Source organism: Lactuca virosa, chromosome 6 (genome assembly GCF_052849685.1).
Source record: "Lactuca virosa cultivar CGN04683 chromosome 6, Lactuca_virosa_CGN04683_v6, whole genome shotgun sequence".
Classification (NCBI taxonomy): Eukaryota; Viridiplantae; Streptophyta; class Magnoliopsida; order Asterales; family Asteraceae; genus Lactuca; species Lactuca virosa.
This window is the reverse complement of record NC_136431.1, coordinates 46,601,344-46,624,949: the sequence shown is the minus strand read 5'-3', so window position 1 is coordinate 46,624,949 and position 23,606 is coordinate 46,601,344. Positions and strand designations below refer to the sequence as shown.

At 34.0% G+C, this 23,606-nt stretch overlaps 3 protein-coding genes and 1 long non-coding RNA gene across 4 annotated transcripts; 3 read left to right on the top strand and 1 right to left on the bottom strand.

The window, feature by feature from the left end:
- The first annotated feature begins 6,188 nt into the window (after nt 1-6,188).
- Nucleotides 6,189-6,891, top strand: LOC145119361 (uncharacterized). Its single transcript, XR_013713813.1, has 4 exons — nt 6,189-6,275; nt 6,371-6,454; nt 6,626-6,710; nt 6,800-6,891. It is a non-coding gene; the product is annotated as an uncharacterized LOC145119361 (long non-coding RNA).
- Nucleotides 6,892-11,328: 4,437 nt separating this feature from the next.
- LOC145119677 (translocation protein SEC62-like) lies at nt 11,329-13,696 on the top strand. The gene is made up of 5 exons (XM_079055381.1): nt 11,329-11,520; nt 12,329-12,643; nt 12,726-12,927; nt 13,049-13,277; nt 13,358-13,696. Exons 1-5 carry the CDS (start codon nt 11,437-11,439, stop codon nt 13,599-13,601), a joined length of 1,074 nt encoding a protein of 357 aa, XP_078911507.1. The 5' UTR covers nt 11,329-11,436; the 3' UTR covers nt 13,602-13,696.
- Nucleotides 13,697-14,893: 1,197 nt separating this feature from the next.
- Nucleotides 14,894-16,037, top strand: AAK6 (P-loop containing nucleoside triphosphate hydrolases superfamily protein). The gene is made up of 3 exons (XM_079055382.1): nt 14,894-15,153; nt 15,427-15,572; nt 15,666-16,037. Exons 1-3 carry the CDS (start codon nt 14,971-14,973, stop codon nt 15,850-15,852), a joined length of 516 nt encoding a protein of 171 aa, XP_078911508.1. The 5' UTR covers nt 14,894-14,970; the 3' UTR covers nt 15,853-16,037.
- Nucleotides 16,038-17,252: 1,215 nt separating this feature from the next.
- Nucleotides 17,253-23,499, bottom strand: RNL (RNAligase). The gene is made up of 23 exons (XM_079055473.1): nt 23,236-23,499; nt 22,488-23,003; nt 22,351-22,401; nt 22,171-22,253; nt 21,936-22,035; nt 21,585-21,787; nt 21,392-21,498; nt 21,144-21,269; nt 20,995-21,059; nt 20,759-20,923; nt 20,301-20,669; nt 20,107-20,186; nt 19,965-20,030; nt 19,498-19,892; nt 19,344-19,441; nt 19,199-19,259; nt 19,045-19,121; nt 18,889-18,960; nt 18,710-18,786; nt 18,539-18,619; nt 18,352-18,454; nt 18,102-18,260; nt 17,253-17,834 (listed from the first exon to the last, which is right to left on the bottom strand). Exons 1-23 carry the CDS (start codon nt 23,401-23,403, stop codon nt 17,445-17,447), a joined length of 3,612 nt encoding a protein of 1,203 aa, XP_078911599.1. The 5' UTR covers nt 23,404-23,499; the 3' UTR covers nt 17,253-17,444.
- Between the last annotated feature and the right edge of the window lie 107 nt (nt 23,500-23,606).

Here is a 23,606-nt window from a genome sequence, read left to right as displayed (position 1 = left end):
TGAGGACTTACCAAGATGATGATCTAGATGGAATACCCCTTGATGATCCACACAAAGTCTCGAAAATAAGGATAAAAAAAAAGAGGTGTTCTTGAGAGGATTCTTGAGATAATCTTGAAGAGAAATGAAGGTGGTGATGTCCCTTGTGGCCGAGAGTATTATGAAGAGGAGGGGAGAGTGGTTTTTACATGGGAACATGAGAAATACCTAGATGTATGCGGTGTATTAGACTTGGTTATCCTCCATATAATAATGATGTGTCATGGCTTGGGTAATTAACCATTAAAACCCCCCTTTTTTTTATCTTGTTCGAGAATGGGCTAAAGAGAAAGGAGGTGGATTAGCTTGGCCCATTTCTAGCCTTGGTTCGAAATTATGAGGCCCAACAATTATTCTTCCGGCCCATTGGACCTTTAGGGTGGTTCACGGCCCAAATAGTATAAAGAATGGGTTTTATGGTCCATTAAGGTTAATTGGAGTTGTTATGGCCCAATAAGGCCCATTAAGGGTAAACTAATTTATTTTGGACCCAAAATGGCCCAAAATGCTAAGTTTTATGAAAGTGGGTCCAATTAGAGCCCATTTAAGGGTCCTAAGCCCAAAATAGTCGAATTGGAAGCTTATTGGTCCATTAGGCCCAATAAGGAGATCCTAGTCCAATATGGTCTTAAACCGGGATTCTTAGGGTTTTCAGACTATTTGTTGAACATGAGAGATGAATTTAAATGAGCACTGGGTGATATTTACTTAGAGTATATGTTTTACAATAGTTGAATGGTTACACGAGAATAGAATTTCGTAGCTAAATTGCTAGTTGTGACAAAATTAAAGGAAGGTGGACACATTTTCTTTTTTGAATTTATTCTTAAGTTGCAGGTTGTATATGAGAGAGAGAGAGAAAGTCAAATGGGGAAGAATGATAGGGTTAGGGGTGTTCTTTTTTATTTTAATTACAAAAATATTAAAGTAAAAATAAGAAAATACAAAAAATAGACTAAAGGGGTAAAATAGACATTTTAACTTTTTTAGGACCAAAATCACAGAAAATTTTTAATTTTGGACATTCCATGCAAGTCAGAAACTTTTTGGACCCTATCCACAGTTTTTGTCGAACCACAGGGACCAATTATGCAGTTTGTTTACATGTTTATGTTGTTAAATTAAATGTTAATAACATTGTAACATGTTAACATAGAAAGTGTTTATTTTGTTGGTTGAACCTCGTCCATACATGTGATATTTGATTGTTTGTTTTGGGTTTTAAATTTATAATTTTCTGTACCTGTGAGTTGCTTCATTTTTTTTATAATGTAATTTCCTTTAAGTTTAATATAGACTAGTTAGGGAATTGTATTACTTTATTTAATGTAATAAATGAAGATCGAAGACAACCAAGCGAGGACCATGGAGATTGGAGTCACACTCTCGATTTCTAATTCCATTGATTCTTAGATAATGTACTTGCCAATTTGTTAAGAAAAACCTCATTGATCATTTGGGATGAAGCACCCATGGACCACAAGCATGCATTTGAAGCTTTAGATCAAACTGTAAAGGATATATTAAGGTGTGACAATTCTACCAACTCAAATTCTCCATTTGGAGGAAAAGTGATTATTTTGGAGGAGATTTTAGACAAAATCTACATGTTATTCTGAGTGGTAGTAGACAAAACATCGTTAATACTTCTTTAAGTTCTTCATATTTATGACAACATTGTAAAGTTCATAATTTAACAAAAACATGAGGCTAACTGGAAGTGCCACCTGCTATTAAAGAAATAAGGGATTTCACAAACTGGCTTTTGGATATAGGAGAAGACAATCTTGGTGGTCCGAACGATGATGAAGTATTATTGATATTCCGTAGGATATTCTCATTAATGATTCTTGTGGTCCTACAGGTTCATTAATCAAATTTATATACCCTTCAGTTCTACAAAACTTCAAAATTACATGTTATTTTCTAGAAAGAGCAATACTTGCTCCATAGAATGAATTTCTCCAAGAAATAAAACGATCGTTTGCATTCACTTTTTCCAAGAGATGAAATAGAATATTTAAGTTCAGATAGTCCCTGCCAATCTGAGTTTTTCATGATCAGTTTGATGCATTATACTCACCTTAAAGAGTCAAGTCTGCGAAATCATAAGTTATTTTAAAAAGTCGGGGTTCTAGTTATGTTACCGAAAAACATTGATTAAAAAAATAGTTTTTGTAATGACACAAGACTTCATGTGATATCTTTGGGTAAATGTGTTATTAAGATATTTATCATATATGGAAGTAATATTGAAAATCAAACTTTTATTCCAAGAATGTCTTTAAGTCTTTCTAAAAAGAAAATCTGTTCAAATTCCAAAGAAGACAATTTACATTAGCCGTATGTTTTGTAATGACAATTAATAAGAGTCACGGACAAATCTTATCGAATGTTGGTTTGTTTCTCAAAGATCATGTTTTTACACATGACCAATTATATGTTGCCTTATCTAGAGTTCAAAGTAAAGATATATTAAAATTGTTAATTTTGGATAAGGATGGTAGACTTACAAATAAAACTTTCAATATTTTATATAAAGAAATTAGAAATTTATTAAAAGTTTGTAGATTTTTTTATATCATCTTTTATTCATTTTTTGTAAATCACATTTCATTCATCATTTTAATTTGTAATTTATTTTGTTGTGTTTATGTATGTTTCTTACATTACCTTAATTTTTAATTTGTCATATAACAATGTCATTTCCATGAGTGATTGTGTTTTCTTCACTACATTGTGCAAAATCATGAATTTATCAAATATCTACACATACAGAATATCGATCGGATATTCAAACCGGTTTATATATTAATTTTAACTAATGATTATAAACTTACATACAAAACATATATCCATGTAAATTAATAAATTTTTTCAAAATCATTGATTAATCATTATGTTTTTTTTTTTGGAAACGGCAAATGAATTAACGGAAGCCTACACACAATATTTCAACGTGCACCCCGAGTTCGAGCTTTGCATAAGCGGGCAAACCTAACCCCCATAGGGATCTCCAAGGAAAAATTCCCCACATATAGCACTGAAAGAGATATCCCCTAAGGTTTGAAACCAGGACCTCAGCCACACATGGATATAAAACCCCGCGCATCAATCTGGCTAAGTTGGACGTCATTTGCTCATTACGCTTTTGAATTATCAACAATGTGCCTTTTTTCCATCAATCGTGGTGTCCAAGAGTTATAACATAGTATTGTATTTATAATATTTGAGTGTCTAATAAATATTTTTTGGTAATAGATGCAATGTTTTATAAACCGGTTTGAACTGGTTGGACCGGGAACCAGAGAAGAGAGCGGTTCAACTATCACCGGTTTTATATCTATTTCTAAACCAGAATGAACCGGCCAATTTTTACAAATTTCATATCTATTTAGATTTCTTTGAATAAAAACACATGGTAATTATATATATATATATATATATATATATATATATATATATATATATTAAGATTGTGAAAAGTTTTAACAGTAAACTGTAGGATTTTTGGCAAGAATGGTCCCTGTATTACTTCCTGATCCTTTATTTTTTGGGGGGTTTTATGGAAAATTTGAGTCCACCGCCCCAAATGCTTTAGTGGTTAGGTTATTACTTCCCGATCCTTCTACCACTGCTGCTCCAAATTCCCACCGCTCACCTCACCGCTCTTGATATTCATTTGGAACGTCAATTGCACCACAAAACGTTCGATTCGCGTCCACGAAGATTTGAATCGAAGAATGTTACGGTTTCTTGCTTTCACTCTACACTTTCTCCACTGCGGCCATCTTCATGTCTCCTCCGCTTCATCTACTTCTTCGCTTCCACTTCCCATCGATCTGAAACCATCGATTTAGGGATTATTGTTCCAGTAACCGAGAAACCGATTTGTCGGATTTAGAAGGAACGGAGGTAATTTTGCTGGTGGGTTCCAACTTTTATTTCCCGACTTTCTCAATCGCATCTTACACTACCTCTTCCTGTATCTTTCTCTCTTTAACCCTAAATTTGGACACCGACCACCACTTTACCCAGCTCCACCGGTGCTATTTTGTTCTAATATGATGCTTAGGTCACCATAACATTTCGAAGATGAAGGCTGTCTTCCCCATCTCCCAGCATATGCACAAGGTCAAGGGCCACCCCCCAATGATGCAAGAACGGTTCCAGAGTGTTACCAGTTAGCTTTTTCAATATGTGAGTTGCTTCATCTTTATCTTTATCCTTACTTACACCTGTCACTTCTTACTTCACTTTCTTTGGTTGGGTTACTACTTATGTAATATACCTGACCTGTATGTGGTGGTGTTTATAAAGAATTATCCGTTGTGGTGGAGCTATTGATGATGACATGCCAAACATCATTCTTGCTCAGCTTCTGTACCTTGATGTTGTTGATCCTAACAAGGTTTGATGAGATCCATGTCTTTCCCAATTAAATTTTATAGAAATTTAAGTGATGCATTGAAGATGATATTGTGGCGTCTCAACTGTATGTGTCGGGCTTGCTGCTAGGTAAATTGTACAATTTCATATAGTATTTGTTTTCCATTTATTTGACTTTTGTTGACCAATTCCAATGACACATCACAGTATGGGGGCTTTCCTGCTTGGTGCTGGCACCAAAGGTATAGAAATTTACATATCCACTTTTGAAATTTGAATTGATGATGTTGGTTGCTAATAAGCCTAAAGTAGTATGGTATGAATGATTTGATTGATTGTTTTGTAAGGAAAATATATAGGTCATTTGGGAAGAATTTAACAATTACAGCTGGAAACAATGGGAAAGTGTATGTCACTGGAGCAGAACTCCTGCACTCTGTTTCAATCTCCTTTGGAAGATTTGAACATATTTGATGATGATAATGGATAAATATGTAATTTTATTTTTAAGCTGTCAACAGAGAAAAACACTATAATTTTGAATAGGCCTTCAAATAAATCATAATTGACACCCATACCATGTTGTCAAGAATTGCTGTGATTGAGGTGTTCATGCAATTATTTATAGCTTATTCATTGAAATAAAATTTCCTTCTGATCAATTAACTTTTGCTCGGATTTGGTTTGAGTGCTAAAATCTCAGGGAAACACCATGGAAGATATGGAGATGAAGAAGGAATATGGGAGTGTAATCCAACAACCTTGGTAATCAGTGATTCCATTCCTCTGTTTTGTTTGGTTTTATGTGTAGTTTTCATTATTTGGTTGTTTTGATGATGTAGGAGACATTATTGGACTTTGATAGTGAAGAAATTGATCGAGCAATTGCACTTTACCTTTTAGAAGAAGATGCAAAAAGCAACATTGAGGAAGATGAAGAGCTTGCCAAGGCCCTTGAAGAAAGTTTGAATGTCGATATTTCACCACCACGGAATGATTATGGACACGTGATTCCGCCTATGTCACACTCCTATTCCGGTGGATATAGGTATATATGGAGAACTCATTGTGTTATTAATCATAATTGCTATGTTCATATCACTCCAATTAACCAACAAAAGAATGTGTGCATGTTTAGTTGAGAATCTTACAGATTCTAATGGAATCGGAATTGTGATTCCATTCCAGGAATAGTTTAATTCCGTTGAAATCCTTTAAACTCCATGTCTAATGGATTTCATCAATCCTAATGGGAGGATCAAAGGAATTTGATTACAAGCTTTGGTTGATAAAAAGTTTTTGAAACAAATGAAATATGTCAAAGAAATTCGGGTCAAAATTCTTCTCGCATTTGACAAAATATAAATGAAATAGAACGGATTTAATTTTTTTTATTAAATATTTTATTTTTTTTTTGTAAATTTGTATAAATGATTCTCTTTTATTTATTTCAATGTATATAATAAGGATATTTTGTTATCTAATAAAAACAAAAGAATATAATTATTTTCTACGTACCTTTTTAGGAAGGATGAAATCCATTAAACATGAATTTTAAGGATTTCGGTAAAATTTTAATCCATTTGTCAACAAAAAACAATGTAATAATAGAAATTATATTATATTATATTTACACTAAACAAATTGTATCTAGATATAAATAAAAAAATTGAAAATATTGCATTTACTTTTCATTATTGAATTTCATTTTGTATCACTAAATTACAGGATGTGTTGGTCGCAATGTTGAAATCGGCCATGGGAGATTCCTAAGTTGCATGGGAGGAGTTTGGCATCCCGAATGTATTCGTTGTCATGCTTGCAATCTACCAATATCTGATTATGAGGTCTAAATTTATACCCTAAACAAAAAATAATAATATAAAATAAAAATCCATGATTAATTTGACATTACAAGTTAAATTGAAATGTTTTTATGTAGTTCTCCATGTCTGAAAACCGACCATTTCATAGATCATGCTATAAAGAACAACATCACCGAAGATGTGACGTATGCAAAAACTTTGTAAGTTTGTTTCAAGATTTTTCTTTTATACAAATAGATTACTTATCAATCTTTAATTTTGTTTGTTTTTGGTTTCAACGTCCCTGTTATCTGTATTCGGTTACCCTCAGCATTGTTTGTTCAGGTGTTTTATTTTATTTGTTTATTTATTTATTTTTTAATTTTTTGCAGATTAGCAACAATCTGGTAAGCGTAAGGATGATTTCACAAAAACTAGGATCCTGCTGTTGAACTCGATTTGGTCGTATATGATACTGTAAGAGAAATTTTTAAAAGACTTATAGTTCAAATTTGTATACTTTTGTTATTTATTTTAAATAATGTTTTTAAATTTTTTTTTTGTAGGTGTTGAATGTGTTTACTTTCTCCGGTCAGTGGAAGGGAGTTTCACGGGTGTTTGAGGAGTTGAGAAAAAGTAGTTTAAAACTCATGGGAGCAACTTATGGAATTGCAATGGAGGTACATTAACGAGGGCAAATTTGTAAAAAGTTGAAACTTCAACATTTATCTACGTTTTTTTTATGTCGATTAACATTGATATAATGTCGAATTTTGGTGATATTTCGATGCAGATCTGATACATGGTTGGTTTTACAGGTTTTCTTCTCCACACAATTAAAAGCCTACATCAGGTTAGTCATTTTATTTACTTGATTGGTCAAAATATCGATTTTTATTTATTTATATATTATTGGAACTTTTATAATGCAACTTTTAGAGTAAAAAAAAGTCGAAAGTACGATGTCATAATAAAAAAAAATGGAAGTAAGATGCTACTGTACAAAAATGAATGAAAGTATGCTAAATACTTTCATTCATTTTTGTACAGTGTTTTGTTGTTAGTCCTAAAGTAAAATAAGAAGTCTATTACCATGTTACTAATCAGAAGTATTCTGTTTTATCGGGTCTTGATTTCTGCAAAACAAGAACCAGATGCTTCAGTTCCTCCTGCAATGGTTGGTTTACTGAAAATCCATAAATGGGTAACGGATGTGGATGCTGACCGTGCTCATCCGCCAGCTGGAGGTACAATCAGCACAAGCCGGGAACTTGATAGGAAAGCAGGGCGCCACACGTGTCAATTTCTACCGATTTGCATGTGTCTGCTTCCTCTTAATTTGGTTTTCAATTCCTGAACTTCCTTTTCTTTTCCCCTGTGTTTCTCTCCATTCACGCTTAGTCCACCGCTATACTATCCCCGCCTTCTCTGCATCACAATTGTTTCCACCGTCTTCTCGCCATACTATCATAAGAATACCAATCCACCAGGGTCGGCCGCCACCTATCCCGCTGCCGCCTCAAGTTGATATCGGTCTTCTCGACCGAACGACCCGTGACACACCCACAAAAACATCAACCGCTGTCTTACACAATCTCTTCCATGGCGTTCTTCCTATTTTTTGTTCAAGGTAAGGTTTTCGATTTCTGCTATCGACGAAGTTATTCAATGGAAATTGTAACTTATTACAGAATCGATTCTTCCAATTGATGATGCAGGGCGGAAAAGGTCAACTGAGGCACCTGTGTTGTCATTCTCAAAGCTTCTCAGAGGTTTGTATACACATAATTGCCCCTTTTTCATGAATCCATGTGCGTCTTCACTAATTTGGGATATCTCCTTCTGTGTCTTATGTGTTCCACCCTGGTTAAGTCCACACATCCACCGCTTCCATGATCATCTATCCTACTGTAGAAATCGAGCTTCTGCAACATCTTCGCTCTAAATATCAGTTCTTCAGATTTCTCATGTGTTCTCCATATTCCACTTTTGAAGTTCTACGTACCGTCAACCACACCTTCGAGGGTCGATTACAAGTCGCCGGCTCCGTTTCAGGTGATTTTTTTCTCTTATTCTTCTTCAGTTTTCGTTTAGGCTTTACCCATTTTGGGTAAATCACCCCGTCAAAGGTGCGTTTCCAGTGTTCTGCTATTCCACCAGGTGCGTATCCGTTCGTTCTTTTTTCACCTGTCATTACAAACTTTGTACACTACAACCTTCACGACTTTGCCTCTTCCTGCTGCCCCAATGTCTAGATACCTAACTGTTGGTTCGAAATTCCTCTTGGGTTTTAGCCGGATTTTGATACAGAATAAAAGGATGCAATAGGATACAGGTTTTATGCCAAACAACGAGGTCAGTAAATCATATCCATGATTAATATTGGTGTAAATGTATCTATTTTTTTCAAGTTATGCGATTCCATACTCTTTTTCCTTTTTTGTAATTATTTATATATAAATCTTATTTGTAGCTTTCTTTGATGAATTGCAGATTGGGTTTTGTCGACAATTTCATGTAGTTTTACAATTTTCCTCCGTAGCACAACCTAGACATAAGGTAGACAATAATATTCACCAACAATTTGCAGTTGAGTTGATAAATAGATTTTCTTTCCACCTTCAGTAGTTCGTATTTGGTCAATACACTTACTTGATTGTATTACTTGAAATGTGTGTGCTGTTGCACCACAGGTGTTTGATGAAATGTTTACACCCTCCTTTGTCACCATTAAACTGACTATTCAAGCACCTTTTACTCTATCAAAGCTACATATTCAACTTACTTCTTAGTTTGGTTTTTTTCTATATGAACTTGTATGTCAGACATGGAAAGATTGAGCTTTTTCTTAACACTTTTTGTGTGTGTGAAAAACAGCAATCAACAGATGGGTGGTGAAAAACATCAAACACACAAGAATTTCCATGGCATCCACACGTTCTATCTCATGGAAATTTTTGTGTGTGTGAAAAATAACTTTTTGTGTGTGTGAAAGAATTTCCATGGCATCTAACTTTTTGTGTGTGTGAAAAATAACTTTTTGTGTGTGTGAAAAACATTGATTGTAGAGCCGTGCGACATAACTAGATTTGTAAAATTTTAAATTGCATATTAGATAAAAAAAATACAATATTAACAACAAATTTTAATGAAATATCAATGTATAAATACTCGAATCGTTTTTAATGATTTTTCAGTAAAGTTGTTAACTTTTCTGAATTTTTTTTTTCCGATTTCAAAGAAGATGATACCTACCAATTCTTCCTTATTCTTTTTGAAGGGTATGGTAGCAGTAGAAATGATGAAGAGGGTTAAGACGGTGGTAAAGGAATCCGATGCTAGCTTCTACCTACATGTCTGGTATGTTCTCTATTTACATACAATAGGATGGATTTTACACTCTCTTTTAATGGGTGAAATGAATCCCACCTCATCATTTTGGAATGTATGGTTAGAATTGAATCTGTAACACTGCACTTTTATTTCTTTTCATTATTGTAGATTTTGCCCTGTCACTGGATACTACTATCAACCTGCCCTTTTGATCAGTTAAAGCCAAAGGCACAGGCAACATCGTAATAGGATTGTTTAATTCAAATTCAATGGAATTGCAGGAACTTGCTTTTACTTCATCGTTATTTGTATTAGATAGGTTTGAGTGTTGTTTATTCAACTACAAGTAATCTGTTATTTCTGCATTTAATTTTAGTTAGATACAATAAATAGCAACCTACTTTCATAACTATGTCTATTGTTTGATCCTCCTGTTATAAGAGAACATGAGTGCAGCAACAGACATCTGCAAGAAAATCATTCACGACCACCAAACCCCATGACGAAGCATACCACACCAACTCTTTTGTAATCAAATGTCCAGTAGTCATCCCTTAATGAATTGACACTTTTGTAATCGAATATCAACTAATGAATGATATCTTTTGATCCTTATCGCCTAATATATTTATCTGTTACCACTAATTCTAATGAATGATATCTTTTGATCATTATTCTCTAATATAATTATATGCTCTATTAACAGATTCTTTAATAGATACGAAATATCTTGAACAAAGGTTACAACCGATATCATAGGAACACATCTGGTCCCTCTGCCCCCCGCGAAGCGGGGGTTACCAATCTAGTTATTATTAAGTTTTTTAATGTGTTAGTATTTATTTAAAACTATATTTTATTTCCGTATTATACTTTATTTTATTTTTTATGTATGTGGATTGATGTAAAACTTATAGTTATGTGTTTTTTTAATGTATCTGATATTGCTCTTCCTCTTTGAGGTTGAAGGTTCAAGTCTCGTTATGGACATAAGTGAAATTAGGTCTTAGTTTATGAGTAGTTTAGATTTGCCGGTTAAAAAAAATGAATTGATCTACAACTTGTATTTATATGTATGTTTCATATTTAAACTCGTGGGTGTCTATGTGTGTGTAGTGAAATATGAAAATTATAGAATCAGTTGAACCGACGGTCGAACCAGTTAAATTGGTTGAACTAGAAACCAGTCACCATACCAGTTCAACTAAAAAACTGATTTTTAAAACATTGAATAGATGTGAACACAAATTACACTTTATTAAAATGGAAGACATTTCTCAAATTAGTGTAAGAAAATCCCTTATTCCAAAAGACCGACATAAAATAAAAAAATTTTAAAAAAAAATCTCTTAAACCATACTAGTCGACATAAAAACAAAATCTTTTAAATCATACATGTCGACATAAAAAAAAACAAAATCATTTAAGCCATAGTAGATAATCAAAAGCCTTTCAAATAGCATAAATTGACTATCCAAAAATAATCAATAACCAACAGATGATCAAATAATAAAAAAGCATACATTTAAAACGATTCCTCATACCCTTTGAAAGAGTTAATCTTTTAGTTTATATAATAAAATGGTTTTCAATACAAAACAAAACACATGAAATAAAATATTACTAATTATATTTATAATTTATAATTCTACACTTTATACTTTTTGTAATTTATATACATATTAATTTAACTTTGTTGGAGGAAAATAAAAATAAAAATGAAAATGAAGGTCACATTATTCACAAATAATTCATGCTTGGTACGCGTTGTTACAGCGTGTAAAACACCTTGCAGAGCAGACTACTCCTTCTCGCTCTTCGGTTCATTTACGGAACCAAAACTGAAAAATTAGGTCAAGCAAAACGGAAAATGAAGAAAGCCGGAGCCGAGAAGAAGAGGGCCCGGCGATCCTCCGCTGCCAGCCGAGATCCAGCCACCGATACTCCTCCTAGGGTAACTTACCCCTCCTTTTTTCTTTTTTCCGATCCTACACCCACGCTATAATCGATTCACATCGTCCTTTTGTCATTTCTGTTTATCCGCTTTCGATGGATCTGTGTGAGAAAACTCTATGCTGGTTCTTCAGCATTATGTGTTTGTGATGAGACGCATTACGTTGCGATCATGTTTTTCAACTTTGTATAGTATGTGTAGCTCTTCAGGTGTAATTCCTCGTAATTGCTACATTAAAATTCTTTCGTTTTGCGAAGAATTTCGTGTCAGATTGTTAAAAAAAAATGCTTCTTATGTGGAACTATGGGGACTTAAAACGGATGTTTTGCTCAGGGGTTTAATTACTTTCTATTGCATATGAACCAAATCCCCAACGATTTCTTTTGACATGTCACTTCCTTTGGGATTTAACTTATGAGTTGTTGATTGCATCATAGTACCATCATAGCTACTGTGAAGTCAATTGTTGTTAAAGATGAGAAACTTGGATGATCCAGTTTTTCTCAACATAATATTGCATCAGAAAATGCTTTCTCATAACAATTGAGGTAAAAGGATGATGCAGAAGGAAGACATTCCTTCCAGTTGCATTGGTCTTTAGACTTGATGATCCCATCCCATCAATATCCATAAACTTGGTAGAGATAGAAATCAATTTGGAATCTTTTTCTAGCTTTTTCTAAGGAGAACATGGTATCATTTCTCTTTCAAATTCTTATATTTGATCGAACACTAAAGTCTCAACCAAAGTGGTTTATGGAGTAATATAATAGTATAGAAACTGATGAGATATGTTTGATGAATCCAGAAACAAGCGAACAAGAAAGATGTTTTCCAATTATTTGCTGAGAAAGTGAGAGATCATAAAGACTTGGTTTCTCGGTGGGCGGTGTTACAGGAAACCCGTGTTGAGTACTTTAGGGGAAAAGATTTTGTTACCTTTTTGAGAAATCATCCAGAGCTGAAAGACATCTTAGAATCAGATAGGCATCTAGAAGTAGAAGATATTGTGAATGTCCTTCTCAGCAAGAATCTTTTAGTCCGTTGTGATCGTGTTGTCAAAACAGTACGCCCTGGAAAGAGAAAACTCTCAACATGGCCAGCTCATCTAGAGATATATCCCGTAAGTTGCTGTTGTTCTTAATTATATCACATGCTTATTTTGGTTCAAAATTTTGATTTGGTTTGACTTTTGTTGACTACAGGATCAGGAGTTCTCTGATAATGATGCGTTTTTTGCATGGACGTTTGTAAACAAACGACCTTTATGGCAAACACTTTTGTCTTTAAGTTGGCCTGTTTTGACTCTTGCAATCTGCTTATTCCCTGTGTATCCCCACCAGGCAAAGCTGCTTATACTCTACTCTTGTGCTGGGGTACTCCTCCTTATACTTTGCCTTCTTTTGGGTAAGCCTATTCTTTATTCTTCTTCTTGTTATTATTATTATATCTTTTTTAGAAACTTTTACTTTTAATGCCTAGAACAAACAAGTAAATGTAATATTTTCATGAATTGAATTGAATGTAGTTCGGGGGTTGATATTTGGTGCATCATGGATTTTACTGGGGAGGAGAATCTGGATATTCCCAAACATCTTGGCTGAGGAAGCAACACTGCGTGAACTTTTCCGTTTTTGGCCCAAAAAAGATGAAGAAGAAAAGCCAAAACTTACAGCAAGATTCTTCTTTGCAATTGTTGCTGTTTTAGCCATCCTGCTTTTGAGGCATCATGCACCCGATGAGGCTGCTAGGGCTAGGTTTTATTTATTCTACTCATCCGTCTTTTATCGATTTTGATTTCTCCAAATACACTTTATTTATTTATTTATTTCAACAGGTATCAGAGGCGGGTTTCTAATATTATTGATGATGTCCTTGAGTGGGACCCACGGTTGGCTTTGTCTGGGATGATGGATAGTATGCAGTCGGAGGAGGTTAATGGTACTGAAACCAATGGGAATTTTACAGATGGCAGCGCTGGTGGTGGTGGTGAAAGGGTGGATGATGTTAATCAAAGTACAGATGAGAAAGATCATTCTCATCTGTTTGATGATAATGATAATGATAACGATAATATATAGGAGAAATGTAAACATTCAATAGAAGAAGATTACAAGTTTTTGAAAAAGGAATATTATTATTATTATTATTATTATATGTATTTTCTCTTTTTATATTGGCTTTGAGTGTAGAATTTGTGATTCAAGTTTGAGAATAAATCAAAATGGTTACTTACAACAAAAATTACCACCACTTCCACTTTGCCTTGAGGGCTTATACAAGTATAGGTTGGAAAAGGGGACTGGGTGATTATTGATATGGGTCGGGTTTGGGTTCGTTGATTTGCAGATATTTTTGTTTATTTTCTGAATTTTAAAAAGCTAATGTGTTAAATCCAATTACACAGCTACAAATGTTGTCACCATAATAATGTATATTACCCTTTTTTAATAAACCAGGATAGTTTTTTTTTTTTTTTTTTTTAAAAGTAACCACGTCAATCTATTTATGTATATCTTAGTAATCATTTGACACCTCAATTTGAGATTGCAATCAAAATGGAATGTCAAACTTTTTTTATCTATTCCAAAAAGAAATGTGGATCTCCTGGTGTTCATCTACCCGAAGATGGCGCATACAATAGGGGTGTTCGTTTGGATCGAAGATGGCACGTACAATAGGGGTGTTCGTTTGGATGGATCGGTTTGATCCGATCCAATTAAGTAAATCCGTATTGATTTCAGTTTTCAAAATATGAATCCGAATTGTCCAAATTAAATTCAAATCCAATCCAATTACAATTCGGTTGGATCGGTTTTTATAATTCGGTTTTCAAAAAGCATAACATTTTAACACGATATATAATTATAATATGATCCAATTTTTACAGAAGAAACAAAAACAAATTATTTAGTTGTAATTTAAAATTTATAAACAACTACTAAGAAGATATATCATAATTTAATATTTAATTGATAAAAAAGTTTTTAGAGAAAATGCATATTAATTTTTTTTATTAGGTGAAGCCTTTTGAAGTTTAAAAAAAATTATAAAATTAATAAATAATTATAGATATATTAAAAATAAATATATAATAAATTATTATTCGGTTTGTTTGGACTATTCGGTTCTTATTTTATAAACCAAAACCAATCCGAAATCCAAAATAATAATTCGGTTTTGGTGAAATCTAATCCAAAAGTCCGAATATCCGAACCAAATAGTCCAATCCAAATAGTCCAATTGGGCAATTCGGTTTTATCCAAATAGTGAACGGCCTAGCATACTAGCATACGAGGAGTTATTTGAACATTACCCATAAACGAGGGGTCTAAGTGAAAGTTTTTTGTTCTTTCACTAGCAAAACCAAAAAGAAGAACGCCACGCCGCCCACAAACATCGTCTCTGAAATTGTGTTAAACCTTAAAACTTAAAAGACAGCCGGCGGCGATGAGGAGTAAGCCAAACATACTAGTCACCGGTACACCGGGGACAGGGAAGACTACGACGTCGGCGGCGCTGGCCGAGGCAACTAATCTACGCCATATCAACATCGGCGACCTTGTTAGGGATAAGAAGTTGCACGATGGTTGGGACGATCAACTCGAATGCTACATCGTCAATGAAGATCTCGTAATACCTTTATTCTCTATCTTAAGTAACGACCTATTTCCCAATTTCACACACAAGAGCTAATTCCGTTTGCTACTAATGATTTGCTTTCACGATTTGATAAAATTGCGATTGTAATCGTGCTAGTAAGAGATTTTAAGGAGTTGTTATCAAAGTTGTATCACGATTGATTGGGTAAAAATCATCCGTTTCTGTGAATGAATCTGCAAAGAGTAATTGGTTCAGAGATTGAAGGTTTAGGTTATGTATACCTGATAATTAAACTGTCTGCAGGTTTGTGATGAACTTGAGGAAATAATGGAAGATGGAGGGAACATCGTTGACCACCATGGTTGTGACTTCTTTCCTGAACGGTGGTTTGACCGTGTGGTGGTGCTCCAAACGGAAAACTCCATTCTTTACGATCGTTTGACCAAAAGGTGTGTTTTGCTCCTCTTTCTTCAATTCTTTTTTATTATAGTTTTTGATTGTTACACATATCATATGATGAATTTGTGGGGGGGATTATGTAGGGGTTATAGTGGTGCAAAGCTTACAAACAACATTGAATGTGAAATCTTTCAAGTTTTGTTGGAGGAAGCTAAAGATAGTTACAAAGAGGAGATTGTTGTGGCAATGAAAAGTGATTCAGTTGATGACATGAACAGGAATGTAGCCACCATAACCGAGTGGGTTAGAACCTGGAGCTCCACGAATTGACCCGAATGGTGTAAAATTTTCTATGTAAGAAAAAAGTATCTCATGTTCCATGGATTTTAATGACTTATAATTCCCGAAAGATGGTTTTAGATGGTGTAATGGTTATTGTTCCTCTTTAGGTCAAAAAGAATAGAAGAGGCTTGGAAATCTATTTAAATCGATATCTCATAGTGCAATTTACAAAACGACATTGTTGTAGCTTTCCAAGACAAAATTATGTAGAAAATTTATAGCGCGACGTATGTTCTTTGTAACTAGATATGAAAAAACCGACGGATTTGATTTGGATTTGGATTAAGCACCTAACTAAAATATGTTTGGTTTAAAATGAACAATTACATAAAATGTAATAAATTAATTCAACTTCATGCGAGATAGGTTGACAAATGCTAGACATCTTATGGGGAAAAAGAGAAAAACGGGGATTTCCTTCCATATGGTGTTTATCGAATTGGAAAATATGTATGATAGTGTACAATGAGAGACGATTTCGAAGACCCTGGAAGTTAGAAAGTTATGGTAGGGTATATAAGTTTTGAGGTAATGATCTATGTTTTAATAGAACGATTTAATAGCTTGCAACAATCTAATATACACTTTTATATAAGTTTTGAGTAGTTCAACTTGTTTCCTTGTTAGCTACATTTTCAGTTTTACAAATCAAGTTTTTATCACTAAAACACAGCCCTAATCATAGACCTATATTCCTTATACATTGATCAATGTAATGTTGTCCTTAATTTTCCAATATATAAAAAAACATGGGAAGTAAATTTGTTTGATGAAATTCGACCTGTTGCGACGAGTTTATTAATCTTATATTTTCGACGCCATTTATGTAACGTTCTCTTACACAAGGACAATTTATGTAATCTCATAATTACATCAGGACCATTACTGTAATTTTGTCTTAGATAGAGATCATTTATGTAATTTTTTTTATTAGACATGAACTATTTCTGTAATTTTACTGTTACATAGGGGCCATTTCTGTACTTTTATCATATATAAGGACCATTACATAATTTTTACACGGGGACCATTACTGTAATTTTTTCAAACAACATAATGACCAATAAATAATTTTGCAAAGACCATTTCCGTAATTTTCTCAAACATGGTGACAATTAGATAAAACATAATTTTTATACAGAGGCCATATCTACAATTTTCTCAAACATAAGTACCATAAGACAATTAACATGGGACCATTTCAGTAATTTTCTCACATATATGGAACATTAGATAAACTTGCAAGAACCATTTCTGTAAGTTTGGTCAAACATATAGACCAATAGACAACATATGATTTTACACAATGACCATTTCTATAAGTTTGCCATATACAAACACGACTTGTTAAAAGTGCCTGATAAATAGTTATATTTGATAATTGATAATTGGTGATGGAAAACTAAATCATTAAAACCTTGATAAAATAAACTAGTCACTAGCGTTACATTACATTATTCGATCACGTGTCTATTTGTATAATCTATTATGGTAAAAACCATCTACATAAACCCTAAACAACTCAACTTTCATCTCTCAAACCACCTAACAAAATTGTGAATTTGAAGAAAAACCTCAAATCAATGGAATTGCAAAACCCCAATGATACTAAAAGGTGGGTTGATCTCAACACGAGTAGCTTTTCCCTCCAAAAACAACTGAGGCAAATTATTGGCTTCTTTGGGCTGAATGCCTTCAGCTGTCCATAAAGTCAAATGAGGCCACTCGTTTTTACAGTTAATCTTTTGACCATCAATTGACCCAGGGTTGACTTCCAATGCTGCTAATTTATCTGAAAAGAAAACCGCATTCACATCCACAGGGACCTTTTGGTTCACAAATTGACCATAGTTTGCAACCACGGTTACACCGTGGCTTCTTTTGTGGGCCAGGGTTATGTGTGCCTTCTTTAGCTTCTCTTCCATGTTCTTCTCCAAAAATGCTTTCACTTTTGGCTCCTTCTCAGCCATCTGTTGTTCATAATAAATAAGTTAACACAATTATACTATATATCAAAAAGCAACATCGGACCCTCAACTTTCAGAAATGAGTTTTTCCACCCCTACACTTTTTAAAATGGCATTTTCCACCCCTCTAATTTATAAAATGACACTTTCCACCCCTATACTTTGTAAAATATCACTTTGACCCATTTAGCTTTGAACTTCCTAAAATGTCAGTTTCACCCCCCTCCATTTTTTAAAGTTTTGTGTTTAACCCTTGTTGTATTGACTCACATTTGAAAGGAGATTATGAACGTCTGCAACAGGAACATCAATGGCAGCAAAAACTATGGTTCCAAATTTCCTTTTTTCGGTTGATGGTGTTTCGTATTCTCCTTTTGTGATTTTTTTCAGCTCTTCTTTCACATGATTAACAGCAAATTCAAATGGAACCTGTAAAATAGAACTTGTTTTTATTTATTTTGAAGTAAACAAAAATAATGAGGGTAATTTGGTCTTTTAATAATAAAAAAAAAAATGTTACCTGAATAGATGTCAAATACTCAGCATTTTGAAATAAAACCTCACGAAGTTGCTTTTCCCATGTAACCCACTCCCTTATGTATGTCCCTTTAGTGGACTCTAATCTACAAATTAAAAAACAAAAAAAATAATAATAATAAAGTTACACCAATTAAGAATTAAAGTATTTGAGAGAAAAAAGAACCAACCTCCCGTGCCTATTAGTATGCAGCCTGTATAGATTAATTCCCTCTTCCAATATTGTCTTCACTGAATCAGGTAGTGGGCCCCTTTACAAGCCAAAAAAATAAAAATAAAAATATATAAGTCACCTAAACATTAGAAAATTAGTGGCATTACATATTTAGTATTTACATTACCTTTCAGATTTCAATAGAGGCATCTTTACAAGGGATCCAAAACGCTCTATAAGTTCACTTTCAAATTCTCTACGATTCTGGAATATGTGAAAAATAATATTATTAAAAACTAATGGTTTTGCTTTTTTGTGAGAAAATAAAGCATCATAGGGCTTTTTGAGGTGTTAATGTTGTTATACCTTTCCATCATATAGGTGATAGAACATTAGCAACACGTATCCAACATTTGGAGACGATTTATCGAGATTTCCCTTTAAATTAAAAACATAAAACCATAAAAATCAAGAATTTAGACACCAAAGATATAAAAAAAAAAATTAAGAGAAGAAACTTACAGGGTGATTGACTCGGTTGACTACACGATATATGAAAACTGCTAATGCATCTAGAGAAAATGGATTTGATTCACTTCCTACAAAAAATTTAAGTAACAATCAATTAATTTTTTTTTCCATTTATAAAACAAATAATAAATATATAAATAAGAACCTTCAGAATCTGGAACAATTGGTATAGCAGATGCTTTAGTGGTACGACACATGTCCTCAATCTGGAAAAAAATGACAACCAAGTATAACTCCAAGGGCTTATTTGTAAATCTTGGAAAGATGAAGAAAAGAAGAGAAAAAGTTACCTGCCTCCATACTTCTTCATTAGGGGCATTTTTGTCAGCAAGGACAATAGAATATGGTTTCTTTCGTCTCTCATCCGCAACTCTTTGCCAATATTTCCCTATTGAGATTTTTATATAAATATTTCATTATAATATTATAATAATACTATTATACCTTTTATAAGGTCACCCATGAGACTATGAATAGGTCGATCATCTTCAAGACCTTCTGAGCCACTTAAGATTTCCTTACAGAGTGCAGATTTAGCACAACCAGGTATTCCAGGAAAGAATATTATAAGACCTTCCTTTTTATGTACAGCATCTGGTTTTGGACTAGAAGCTTCTAGAACCTTCTCACTCTCCAAATCACCTTCTTCTTCTTCATCTCTACCTCCATCAACAATGGCCAAAAAATCTTCACTTCTTACTAAATCTCCAGCACACCCTATCAAAGCTTGATTTTCTGGACTTCTTTTTGCATATTGTTCAAGAAAAGGCTCAGCTTCACTCAAGTAGATTGATGATGAAAGCTGTTTGTTCCCGTGTTTCCTTCTTATGTACACTGCCCTGAAAATTTTATATAATTTATAAATTCTTTTCTTATAAAAAAATAATACTAAATCCTTCTTCCTTCATTACCATTCATCCAACATCTTACTGAGTTGTCTCTGCTTTCCTGGTGAAGTGTTCCATATCTTCATTTGCCTACATCATGCAATTTGGTCTGATTATGACAAAATGATATCAAAATGACATAAATGCCCTTGTGTGTGAAGGTTACCTGAGGTAGTAGGTTTTATAGGCAGCTGGACCTTCTTTGAAAAGAATCGACAACCCGTTGCGAATCAAGAAAGTTCGCAGCTGTGTCATGACAGAATTATGTCAGAAGGGTATAAAAGTAATTTCGACCACATGACTAGGGGATAATATATATATATATATATATATATATATATATATATATATATATAACACCTTATATGTAAGAAATTTCAGCTTGATCATTAGATTTGCATCTTCATCTGCTAAACTGTTTTTTGTAGATGTTTCATCGCCATCTTTGTAATATTTTCCAATGTCGGGGGTATTTTTGGAAATCTCTGCGCATTTCTCTTTACTTGCCTTGAACAGATTAATTTCAACAAAAAAACCTCGATATAGTGGCCATAAATCTGGCTTGAATCTCATCTCTTTTTGGTATCTCCTGAAGGTTGAATCACTATGCACATGGATCACCATTTTATAATGAAGATTATCACTAGATATTGAATTAATTTTGTGGAAATTATAGTAACACTTGAAAGCAGCAGGAAAACGTTTTTCTTTCATCAATCTGACCATTTCCTGAAAAATAAAAAAATATATATATCATGTAATTAAAATACTGTTTGTGTATTATTTATACTGAAATTTGATAAAAGAGTTTGGATTACCTTTAATTTAAAGGTAGTATGATCAGAAGGATTTGTTTGTAGAAATTTGGAAACAACTGATTTATCAGCATTTCTTGGAGGTATATCAGCAGCTTCAAATCCAAACCAATCCACATAATTTGGACAAAAAGATTTCCCAACATTTTCAAGAAGTGCCTTTATTTGCTGCATTGTATATCAAGATTATTAAAAGTCTCTATAAAGTATTAAAAAGAGATTAAAAGATTAAAGATTACTTGTTTCTCATCAGATCTATTTTCAGCACATATTTCCCGTAGACCTGGTCCCAAATCTTGATCAACTGCCACATAAGCAAAAGAAAAATAAATGATAATGTATGGAAAACAAAATATATACATGAAATTAGGTGAAAAGGGTAGCAAACCTTCCTCTATTGGTGAAGGGTAATCTTGTAAAACCAGCTCCATTTGTTTGGTGCTCTCATGGCTTACAATACGTGCAACAAGACCCTCCAAAATCTCACCCTGCACCTTTATGTGGTCTATTGATCCTGTAATCATTCAACATTGTTTGTATATGTTTTAGGATTCTATATTGTACATAGTCATACTTATTGTCTAGATACATTAGTGTTTCCATCTATCTATCCATGCTCTTTTCTTAGTTGCACACCTGGCACAGAGATATCTGCCACCTCATCAAGAGCTTTACATACAGATGTAGCTGTGCCTTCCTCGCATAGAGCATCGTAAGAAGCAAAAAATGATGTTACAGAGTGCCTTGAAGAAACAAATAAACATGTTTCAGTTATTATTCCCTTTGATTTTTATTAATATGAAATGGAGGGCGTATTTGAGAAGATTACCTTGTGGAAAACAACCAAATATGATTTGTAGGTAAACGCCATTTTCTGCAAAATGCAATAATCTCTGGAGTGGAGTAGAACTTTGGCTTCCCATTGCCCAATTCAGTGACAGCTGTCACAACAACATAATCTTCACGAGGTCGTTGTCCATGGTCTCCTAGAACAGCAGTCACCAACTCCATTGATATGCTCATGTGTTCTTGCTAAGGGTATAATGGGAAGACATTAGGGATATGAAGGAATAACAAAGAGTTATCTTTAACTTACCTCATATTCAAGAAGAAACTAAACAAACAACTTTCGTATCTATTATATCAATGATTATCATCAGAATGTTAACATCATAATTACCTCAAGGAATTCATTGAATTCTGCTTGCTTTTTGCTGGCTTCTGTCCCCCATGCCTTGCGAAATATTCTTCCAAGAACAAAAACTCCAACTGCAGTATAACTACATGACATACAAAAAGTTTAATAAGAGAAAACCGAAATGACCAATTTAAGCAAAGAGTTCGATAACTGGATTGAAGATGCATTTAGTAGAAAGAAAGAAAGAAAGAAAGAAAGAAAGGGGGTCTCAACATACACATTCCCAAAGCTGTTCTTTGCATACGCTCCACCCTCATGGCCAGCATACATAAAAAGAGATCCAGAGTGTTTTAGTGAAACCTAATAACACCATGGAAGTCAATCAGAAGATACCAATGAGCATTATCAACCATAAAAGTATGCTAAAGGAACATCAGAGATTACAGGGACAGCATACCTCCACTGTAGCTAGGCCTTTTGAGACCATTTCAATCATCCTTATCCTAACCTGGAATCAAAGAAATACAAAGATGTAATGTTTATAGACCCCCAAACATCATAACTACAATGAAATGAACAAGGGAATTTCTTTACCTCTTGATCAGACTTCTCATTTTCAAATTTGGGATAGAATGTTGCTCTGATTTTGGCAGTGGAGTAAGTCGAGTTATCTACATTAAAATTTTCCAACAAATCTTTTTTAAACAAACGGCTCAAAGCAGCAGTTTGAGCTGCAGTTTCCTGTCTGGTAGTTTCTTTTGCAGCATCACCAGAAACTGTCCCATAAGACTTTGGTTGGTAGACATATTTTTTACCATGTAAAGAGTTGGCATTTATTACTGGAGAACATCCAACTGAAACATGGGACGACTGTCCATTGCTTTGACCATGAGGAGGTGCTACTGCTACATCATCCACTGTGATACTCCCAAACTGTGGAACAGGAACAGAGGATCGTGCACTGTTTTCAGCAATAGCAAGCCTATTAATTCCATTGGTGATAGCTTCAGTAGAAGCTGCAGACTTAACTTCTGCAGCATCAGACCTCCCATCCGTTTTGCTATTGCTTGGCTTCTGAATCCAACTTTGGTCTGGTCGACCACCTCTTTTCTGGACGTAATCAAACTTAGCCAATTAGTAGTAGCGATGGAGTCAATTTACATCACACTGTACAGACAACAGCCCGATCATCGAGTAAAAACAATACGAAACACACTTCTCATATCTGATTAATCGATTAAAGCCCAATAAATTTTCTCATAAACCCTTGCCCACCCCCGAATAAAACAAAACCAATTACTATCTAAAAGTTAAGTAAACAGAGGTGTTATTGACGAAATACCTGATTACGCGGCATGATTGAGTGGAAATCCGAGATGTTAGAAGCGACGATAAAGCGAGAACGATGAACGAACTGGATAGAGAGAAAGCGAACGAAACTGAAGGTCCTCGAAGAAGAACAGAGAGTGCGAGGAGAAGTTATTGCAGAGTGGGATACGAATACCGACATTCACGTAGAAATCGGAAGAGAGGTGGCGAGTGGCGAGCTTGGTGCTCGTTTTTGGTCAACAGATGGCGGATTGAGAGGGGTTTATGAGCTTGTGTGTTCATAACCCCCGAAATCACACATTTTCCGTTTTTTTATTGAAGTTTTTAAACCTAACTCTACTTTTTTCTCCTTTGTAAATAGTAAATACTTAGTACTTGAAATTA